Source organism: Colias philodice, chromosome 22, assembly GCF_061535455.1.
Source record: "Colias philodice isolate Cphi_HAF_F1 chromosome 22, ilColPhil1 Martin Lab GWU primary, whole genome shotgun sequence".
NCBI classification, from domain to species: domain Eukaryota; kingdom Metazoa; phylum Arthropoda; class Insecta; order Lepidoptera; family Pieridae; genus Colias; species Colias philodice.
Window position 1 is genome coordinate 2,909,191 of NC_143107.1, and position 10,768 is coordinate 2,919,958.

Genomic DNA, 10,768 nt, shown 5'->3' on the forward strand with positions numbered 1-10,768 from the left:
TTCACTTTAAAAAGAATACTTAAATGAGACGAAAGAAAACGAAAATTTCTAAAGGCCATAGTTCGCAGGATTATCTAGTTGAACAAATCGTACGTAATACTAAAACTAAAATTGTAAAGAAATCTCACGCGTAAAAACTAATTATTATATTTCATCATATTTCTAGAAGGAATGGAAATCATAATAGAAATATTTTTACTATTTAAATTTGACTTTGACCTTTTCATTTTTGTATTAAATAGATTCGTATTTCACGCCTCGTTATCTTTTACGGGAAATAGATTATATAAAATATAAGATACTTTATTTCTAATGTATCTGAGATTTATTTGAAGCTAGCATAGTTCAGTAACTTTTTCCTTTAAAATATTGCTTTCAACGCTCGGAAATAGTATAGCTTTCCATTAGTGAAAGAATTTTAAATCCGATCTTTAGCTCCGGAAATTACACTGGAAAATCCCTGTAAATCTGGACGCACTTTTCAACTACTATTCTAACTTTTTCGATATTTATAGCGGATCACAAATTCTGGACGTGTTCTGATTAGCTTATCTGTCAGTTAAAACGAGAGATAGGATATACAAAAGCAGAAATCTAAAAGTTATCTATCAGATACGGCTATCAGGGACAATTTCTTACAACCCCCTATTACAATATCACTTATTTATAAAACGATTTAAAAAACAGAAGCGAAACGTTTTGTGATAATTGTGTATTTATTAATCAAGTAATGCTTAGCAATTATCGTCATTATAGCAATAGTTTTATATTTTAAATTCAAAAAAGGTTAAATAAAAGGCCTATTTCTAGGCAAACCTACTCTTCCCAATACCACCACTCGATTGTGGACGAAGCGAAGTTGCGGAACGAAAGCGTGGCGTCCCAAACTGAACATAGAGATATTCTATAATTATTTATCAAGCAATACAATCATGCTATCAAAAATGGACTATATAATAATATGTCTACAGTTGCAAATTCAATATTCATTTCAATATAGACATGTTTCTAGGCAAACATACTCTTCCGAACACGCAATTATCGACCATATTATAACGTAACTGACAGTTGTAAATTAAATGTCCTTTACAACAATGCTATACAATAATCGACTCTATAACAACAACCTATAGGTGCAAATTCTATGAACATTTCATTAAGACCTATTTCTAGGCAAACATATTCTTCCCAATACCATCACTCGATAGCGGACGAAGCGAAGTCGCGAAACGAAAGCGTCGCGTCACATTCCGAACATAAAGAGAGATATGCGCATACGCCGAGGATTTATACATCGCCCGTGCATCCAAGGAAAACTAGTAAAAATGGTATGTAATATTATATTAAAATGTATAGGATATTGGATTGTTCAGCAATTACGCAAAATACATTAATTATAAATGATAACAAATAAATATTAATAGATTTTTTTAATGGTATTTGTATTATACATTTTGAATGAGTGTTAATTTATTATTATTGTCTTATTTTATCTAGTTTTTAACTTGTTTCAACTGAAATATATGAACCTGTATTAATATGCTTATGTGCTAGGATGCAGCAGCTATTTGTGCTTATTAAACTACCTATAAATTATGTAGTTATTTTTTATTTGTTTAATAATATAATTTTTTTTATTTGTTTATTAATATAAATTGTTACTATCTTCATTACAAAAATTGTTAGGTACTCCATTTTTTCTTAATATTTAAATAAAATACGATCTTTATTCTGCATAGAAATGTTCGAAATAAGTCCATACGCTGAGTTCGCTCTCGGGTTCCGCACATTCGATCACGTGGAGAACCAAGACCTGCCCAGCAGATTGCCGGGGAGACCTAGGTTCGATACCGGTAAGTGTAGATTTTAAATCAATAAGTTTGTTTTTAATGGAAACATGCCAACTATATTTTTTAGATTATTTTTTAATAAAAATTTTGAATTACAGTGAAACCTTATTCATATAAATATTTAACATGATACTTTTATATGACTCCCTGACTAAAATGTCCAACACTTACCTAATAAATAACTAAATTTACTAAATAGGTATCATAATAATAAGCCATCAACAACACTGTATTGTGACTGTATCTATTATCTTAATCTTAATAGCTACAAGTCTACACAAAAGCGTTCTATACAATTCAACACTAAATGATCAACTATCATTCATCACTCTATACTTTAAAGTCTATACATTTACTAACCTTACCATCCTATCTTTAAGATATAAAATAAACTCAAACTCAAATATTTATTTATTCAATTAGACTTCTTTTAGAAGCACTTTTGAATCGTCATTACATATTTTTAACAATTACCACCTATTCGGAAATATCTATGATTATGGAAATATCCATGGTTTATTTTTTTAAATCATGTCAATATTTAATTTTACATTATATTATGTAACTTATATCTAACTACATAATTAAATCACTTACTAACATCTAAAGCGGTTAGTAATAATATCATCAACGAAATCACAAAGAAAACACGCAAAGCAAAAGCATCCACAAGAGATAAAACACTTTTCATAGAACAGGGATTTATAGACGATCGGAAATTCAATATTCTTGATGGTTCCGCTGCAGTTTCAACTTGGGTAATAAAAGCGAATACATTGTCACTTCGGGATGGCTATGTACTGGATGGGATAAGTGCATTTTCAACGATATAATATATAGATAATTCTTATTGATCTGTTGCTTCTAGGTACTTAATTCTTTGTTTTATTTGAATTTAATATGGTTTAAATTTAGTAGTACTAAAAAATTGGTTTGGTTGGTGGCTAAATGGGGATCAAGATTGTAATTATGGATTACAAAGAGTTGATGAATGATAGCAGATTTAATGGAGGCAATTATAGATATAGAAGCTTGAGGACATGTTATGAAATAGTATACGACTATTTCTTTCGATTATTGCAGTCTGCATTTGTATATATTAGTAAAACTGAACTGTACCTTGAACTGTTTACAATGAGCCATCATCATCATTCTAAGTACCTATACGTTAAATTATAACTTTTTTATAGCTTTGTATTTTTCCACATATCTTATCAAGAATAGTGCAAATATAACATCCACTTCTCAATAGAACAAAAGACAGTCGAAGCTAATAAATTCAAAGTAAATTACCCTTCGTTTCCTCAACACGATAATATCCAGGTATTTGTATCCGCGAAGCTGATTCAGCATTCACTAACGGGATCACGTCTGCTTTGAAATATAACCGTCTCCGTTCGACAATTTATCTTCCACCTTCTATTCAAAACGAAACTGGCTGTATTACATTGAATTACGTGTTTACTAGCCAATTGCTACGGCCAAAGAATCATTGATTTGATGCTTTTGTTCCCAACTTAAACGGTCATGGTCAAACGCAATGGTAATTGGCTAGAGATTTGTGGGTTTAGAGCCAATCAATCTATAAATGAAGTCACTTTGTATGCTTTGATCGGTAAGCGCTTTTGTCCGCTTTAAAAACTGATGTAAGGCTGGTCGTTAATCAATCAGTTAAGCGCTTTACAGCTGCTTGAGAAACAATTAGTTTTAGTGCCTTACTCAGTGCGTTGAAAGAAAAGTTAATAGATTTTGATCAGAGCGCTTTTAGGTCAATGAAAAGTCACATATGTTGTTGAACTGAAGAAACTTTATTATTTGATTGCTTTTAAAAGAATTCAGTTGATATAGTGGCAGTGGAGTGTTCAGCATTGGGTCAACGAATTGGGTCACACACTGGTTTAAACTGTAGCATTTATATTCGAACTTTCTTTTTACAATTCAATTTAAATCCCTGTCATAACGCGTCTGCAACGCTAGAATATGAGGTCATAGATTTTTCACTTTAGCTGTTATTTCATAATATATTTTGTCTCATGTTATTATGAAATACTGTGAAGATTGAAGGTTCTAAAACAACGTTATCGTTGTGACAACTGCTTTATGTAATAACTTGCACCGATCTAATAGATATCGTTGCATAATATAATATATCCTATTTACCCTCACAACCTGAATATTTTTAATACAGGAAAGATGTCAAAAGATAATAAAGTCTTAATAATTTTAAGAATACGTCCTCTTTTGTAGGATAAATTGAATCTTTATCAAACAATTTGACTAAAAATCAGAGATACTAACACAATATTATATTAATAAGTGTTTGATGTCCTCTCAGTAGTCTTATAGATGGTGAGATGGTAGATTTTCTTGAATTTCTAGGCTTTTCCTTATAGGAAACAATTTCATCAATAAACCCTCTTATTTAAGGCTTTCTCGAAAGTTCGCCATCTTAGAAGATACAACTTATCCTTAAACGAGGTCATGAAAAATACGATTTTTCTATTCATCTTCATTTAATAATGTTGTATTTTTTACGAATTTAATGTAGATTGTATTTATTTGTGAATATTGTTGAAATGTTAGCAGTTATTTTTGTTCAAATGAGCTTTTTTTTTCATAATTTAAAGGTACATATTTGATATGCGATATAAAAATAAAATAAATATTGTAGTAAAAGCTGTAAAATCAAGAGAAGCCGGGTCATATAACTAGTTTTAAAAAGCATTACCATACATAATTGATATGCTTCAAATATTACACATACATTTTATTACAAATGTAGGTATATTATAAAAATGCAAAGGCAAATTGCCTTTATACCCTGGAAAGTGAACTGTATGGACTGAAATATTTTGTTTGACTGGACGAATTATATTTAAAGTTTTTAAAGCGAGTGCTTGATGAAACCGCATGTGAAATTAAGAAACAGTATTTTATTGTTTCCTTGATGGTAACATTATACACTGATAGAAAATAAATTTCCATCAAATCACAGATAAATAAAACTTTTGCTGGAAAAATGGTATGTGAGCAATGGCAATGTGATGAAGAAATAATATTTTTTAATGTAACTGTATTGTCATTAGCACACCTACATTAAACACAGTTTTGGCACAAATTTTGGCATGAGTTTTAGTGATTAAAGTGAGCATTAAATCAATTAATTTATATATTTTATGCACCTACTTAAAAAAGAAAGTTAAACATTTTCGACAATGATCAAAATTATTCAATTTGGTACCACCTCTAGATGTCGTTGTAACTAAAAGAGCACTACAGTAATTAAAATTCTTCGTCAATTCGTCCCCGTGTGCTCCGTTGTACATTTAACCCGAAAACCAGCAAAAGTTTGGATTGCTCACTTATAGTTTTAACTGATTAATTATCCCAACCATCATGCGTTGAAACTTTGTCCCATTTGAACTGTCTTGTCTGTCTGTAATGAACAAAGTTATATTGACGTTGAAAGTAATTGCTCTCTGTTGGCTTAGCATTTTGGATCTCGAGTCTTGTATAAGGCTACCAAATTTTCTTAACTTTGAGTTGTGTGCAATTTGGTTGGTTTATATTTTACTAGCTGTGCCCCGTGGTTTTACCCGCATTGCTCCGCTCCTGTTGGTCTTAGTCTATAGCCTTCCTCGATGAATGGGTTATCTAACACCGAAAGAATTTTTCAAATCGGACCAGTATTTCCTGAGATTAGCGCGTTCAAACAAACAAACAAACTCTTCAGCTTTAAAATATTAGGTTAAATTTATATTATATTGCAGTGCATTTTGCCCACCCTTGATAAATTATATTATGACAGTTAGACTACAAGCCCGCATATGAAAAAAATATGGGTCAAATGAACCACCACGGGACATATCTAGAACGAAAGAAGAGCAAAAAATAATAAGATTCATCACTATGCCGTCACTTGTAAGCTGTCCAACTGAGTGCAGATGAGAATTGAAAAGTACAGGTAGACTCGGTAAATTTTGGTCATATATTTTTGTACGGCATTCTTAACCATCGATAGATCCATTAAAAATAATAAGAAACCGCTCAGTGCCGTACAAAAATGTTGGTCCACCAAGTCGGAATTTTTATTTAATTTCAGAGAGTTACCGGGGGTAAATTTGGTCATTTGACCATGTACGGCATCTGTGTCATACTATTGCTATACTGCTTTCAATCCATTATTCCGCAACGCCGTACAAAAATCATGGGGACAAGGGGAAAAAATCGAGAGTTGCAATCCCTTCTCTTTCCCCACTCCAGGGGGTCATTTGACTAAGTACGGCTTCGGTTCCAAAACATTATCTAGCACTCAAAAGTACTATTAAAAGCAATGCCGTCAAAAAATAATTGTTCTTTTAAATGTATACTAATAATCATCTTAATTTCATCGAATTCTTGATATAAAGAGCTGTAAGGTCATTTGACCCTGTACGGGAACTTTTTTTTTAACATGATATTGTAAAATTCAATTGTTGTATAGTATTGCCGTTCAAAAGAAACCGTTCTAAAAAAAGTTATAGAGAAATGCAAAACCAGAAATTTTGTTAAAGTTTAAACATCGTAGATTAATGAAATATAATAGTTTTCTACACTTTACTCGTTGTTTTAAATAGTATAAACATAGATAAATTAGGAAAAAACGATGCCGTACATTTTTGTGCAGACCACATCTTTTAGGCTGATGAAAGCGACGAAAGCTACAATTTTAAGGGTGCTTTATGGCCATTTGATACAGTACGGCATTAACATATTTTTACCCAACTACGGCAAAGCAAAAGGAGGGTTATGGTTTTGACAGGTCATGTATGTATGTTCATCTATTCCCTCGTAACTTCTAAACTACTTATCAGAATTCGACAAATGACATATCATTAGAAGCGTCTGAATTGTTCACTGGATAACCAGCGACCAGCTAGCTAAAGGCTATATGGGGTTTCACAAAATCTTATGTGGTGCCCTCTAGCGGACAAAACATACAGAGTAAAAAAATAAAGTTAAGATAAATATGCCGTGTTTGGTATCATTTGAAAGCGCTTTACTTGTACATTTTGAATATGTATATATTACTAGCATTTGCTTGTGACTTTACCTGTATTCATGGGCTGATTGCATATAATTCACATCTTTTCGTTCATAGCTTTTTTATTAGTTCATCAATTTAACGGAGTCCATTCCACTTGACTCCGACTTTCCAAGGTGATAATTAACCACCTCGAGCTTCTTAATATTAATGTATATTTATATTTTATTATCAAAATATAAAGCAAACATTTCGTTATATGGATTTTTTCTTTTTCAGATTTTTCCCCTTTGAACCAACGAAAATGTACGGCACATGAAAAAATATTATCTATGCATAAAATACTTTAAAAATAAATTTATTTCGTGTTGTGTCAAATGACCCCCTGGAGTGGGGAAAGAGAGGGGATTACAACTCTCGATTTTTTCCCCTTGTCCCCATGATTTTTGTACGGCGTTGCGGAATAATGGATTAAAAGCAGTATAGCAATAGTATGACACAGATGCCGTACATGGTCAAATGACCGAATTTACCCCCGGTAACTCTCGGAAATTAAATAAAAATTCCGACTTGGTGGACCAACATTTTTGTACGGCACTGAGCGGTTTCTTATTATTTTTAATGGATCTATCGATGGTTAAGAATGCCGTACAGAAATATATGACCAAAATTTACCGAGTCTACCTGTACTTTTCAATTCTCATCTGCACTCAGTTGGACAGCTTACAAGTGACGGCATAGTGATGAATCTTATTATTTTTTGCTCTTCTTTCGTACTAGATATGTCCCGTGGTGGTTCATTTGACCCATATTTTTTTCATATGCGGGCTTGTAGTCTAAGTTCACAGCCTGAGTCAGACCTTTCCACAGAACATGTATAGATCTATCTCCGGCCGTGTTGTGGTTACATCTCTAGTTAAATTGAACTAGATTGATTAATTTTATAGAATCATCAAGTATAGTTCGAGCTAAAATGCTCAAAGTAAAAACATATAGGTACTTAAGAAGAACGATAAAACTGACAACACTTTACAATAACACAAAGTACATTCACCTAATAATATTAACTACTATTACATTACCACTATTAATTATTTATTATTATTAAGCCACTACTAGTAGGGTAGTAGGTATACATTATCTGTGCCATCGTCTCAAAAAAAAGTAAACAATATCGCTAATGTAGAAGCCGAACGCGTTCCCTCCATCAATCTTGTTCTAATTTAATAAAATTAATGACTTTGTTCGTTCCATTTAACTTCTCGGCTACTTCGCGCCTTATCTGCTTCTGAAGCACTGATTGATCGAGCCTGGATATTGTTGGTACTCCATCCATCTTCATTGTGTGGAGTTTTTGGGATGCTCAATACTTAGGTTGTTCGATCATTTTATTCATAGACAACAGAGTCACACGTTATAAGGCTGAAATAAAATAAAAAAGGGTTTTTAATTTCGAACTCGAAATTTCTTGGACAGACTGATTTTTTTTATGATAGAGCTTTCAAAGGAGAAGTTGTATCGTTAAGTGATTACCTCCCAGATACGTATTCATGTCGTTCTTAAGTGGGCTGATTTTTTTTATTATATTATATAAATATATAGGCTGGTAATTTTAATATCTTAAAATTGGTACTTGTGAAAAACAAATACAACTGAATGGGTACAATAAAAGTTTATATAGAAGAGCTTGTTACACGTGGCCTCCGCGTTTATAAAAATAAACAGTTTTTTATCAACAGAAATAGATGAAATGAATTCCAAAACATGAAACGAACGTCATTCATACATTTATATAAGTCATGTGTCATATCCTACACGAATATTCAAAAGAAATTCCCTTGGAAATAAAATGTCTCAAAGAAAAAAGTAAAAAGCAGCCTATGTCTCTAACCCTCCTACATATTATTATCTTCAGATAATAAAAGATACAAAAATAAAATCACTCAGTTCAGGCATGAAAGAAAAAGAATTAAAAAATATTTTTTCGCATTTATAATATTAGTAAGGATTAGTAAAGACAGTAAGAATAAGGATTTTAAAGATAAGAATGCCTCGGTAGGTTTTAGGGTGCTTTTCCACCAATAATGTGCAAGGATGTGTAGCGAGGAATGTGTTTGTAAATAACCAATCATATCGCTTCATTTAGTTTGAAGTTAGAAGCGTTTAGCGTTTGAAGCGATACTATTTATTCCTCACTACACATATTCGCACATTATTGGTGGAAATGCACCCTTAAAGTATGTAACAAAATATTTAGTGTAATATTAATAATTAATAACTGCTTTTCTTCCAACAGAAACGAGTTTTCAGACACGTTCTGAATCTGATGACAGCGACAGTACTTCGAAAGCAACTGTGTCTGCCATGTCGAGACGTAAGTCATATTTCATATAAGTACATAACTACTTCATTAAGTTTGAATTTAATTGTTTGGTGTAGCTTAGTTTGCTGACTGTACTCCTGCATAGTCGTCTACTTTAAGTAACTAATTATAAGTCAAAAATTTATAAGTATCTATTTATATTTTTTATAAATAGTTGTATTTTCATGGCGATAGTACTTTTTGTGTAAAAAACAATTTTTAAACACTTTAACGTATGTCTAAGAGCGTATACGCACTATGCGGGTAACCGCATTGCGGGTAGCCGTCCGGCTGACCGCAAGCACAATTATGTACGTAATATTCATTTCTATGCGCACTGCGATGCGGCTACCGCAGACCGCACAGTGCGCATAGAAATGAATATTACGTACATAATTGTGCTTGCGGTCAGCCGGACGGCTACCCGCAATGCGGCTACCCGCATAGTGCGTCTACGCTCTAAGAGTGATTTTATATACAATGCATATTTTTCTCGTCATAATTTTATTACAATTTAATTTTTAATTAGATCTTTTTCGTTCACAGGTCACTGCCGAACTCCACACCATAGATAATAAAATAAAATAAAAATATATTATATACTTCTGTTTTATTAATATATACCATATCATAAGCAACTAAAGTTAATATAACATTTATATTTAATTTTAAGCCGATAATTTTAAAGTAAATGTTTAGGAATTAAAATTATTTAAATGTTTTTTTTTTGCATTCCGGCTTGTTTCAAAATTGTTTAAAATCGGAATATTGACTTATGATATTTCTGAAAGATAAGTAAGTAATTTGTTTTTCTTTTCAAACATACTTATAAAGTATTAAATGAATTCTATGATTTTTCAATTCGATTTTAGATTTAATAAGATTGTTTGGGCTATTTCTATTTTTGTCTACTTAAATTAGTGTTTTATTTTGTGTAAATAATAAAAAAATCCTTAGTAGTGTTATCCAATCGTATGATCTTTGTAAAAGACTGATGTTTCTATAGTCATAAGTATTACAATGTGTTTGTGCCAAATATTTTAAACTTTACATATTTTATCTGTAAAATGTGTTTCTATTAACGCTCATACACATTTTTGAAGCTTCATTTCATTCCCTTTAAGTTTTGCTTTTGCGACTAAAAGCCTTTGAGAACATGAGAAATAATGTCTAAGTATATCTCTTTCATTAAATTCAACGAAATAGTTTTTCAAAACCGAACAATGTAAGTACGTTACTTACATGCAATTTTGTATACTTACATGCAATGTAAGTACGTTACTTACATGCAATTTTGTGCATTTTTTCAGTTTTACAAAATTAATTATGTTCTAGGTATATCTATATATTTTCTCTTTGTGTGATTCTACCTGTAGTATGTTTATCTACGTAGATATTATTATGTACTATCTATTATATGAGTTTAGTTTATTAATCGACAATTATCTATACAAAATATTGATCTATTGTTGTTTGAAAAAGATATTACAATCAAGTTTTTAATTTCAAAGCTGAAAAGTACTTAATTGTTGA

The 10,768-nt window shown here is 31.4% G+C and overlaps 1 protein-coding gene across 1 annotated transcript in view; it reads left to right on the forward strand.

Annotated features, from left to right (window-relative positions):
* LOC149478360 (cell adhesion molecule Dscam2-like) overlaps positions 1-9,968 on the forward strand; it is a 47,180-nt gene extending 37,212 nt beyond the window's left edge. Inside the window, exons 27-30 of the mRNA XM_089709161.1 lie at positions 1,174-1,328; positions 1,740-1,853; positions 9,170-9,247; positions 9,782-9,968. Coding sequence (XP_089565287.1) covers positions 1,174-1,328; positions 1,740-1,853; positions 9,170-9,247; positions 9,782-9,810 — 376 coding nt within the window. The 3' untranslated portion in view covers positions 9,811-9,968. The remainder of the gene's footprint in view (positions 1-1,173; positions 1,329-1,739; positions 1,854-9,169; positions 9,248-9,781) is intronic.
* Positions 9,969-10,768: the final 800 nt, after the last annotated feature.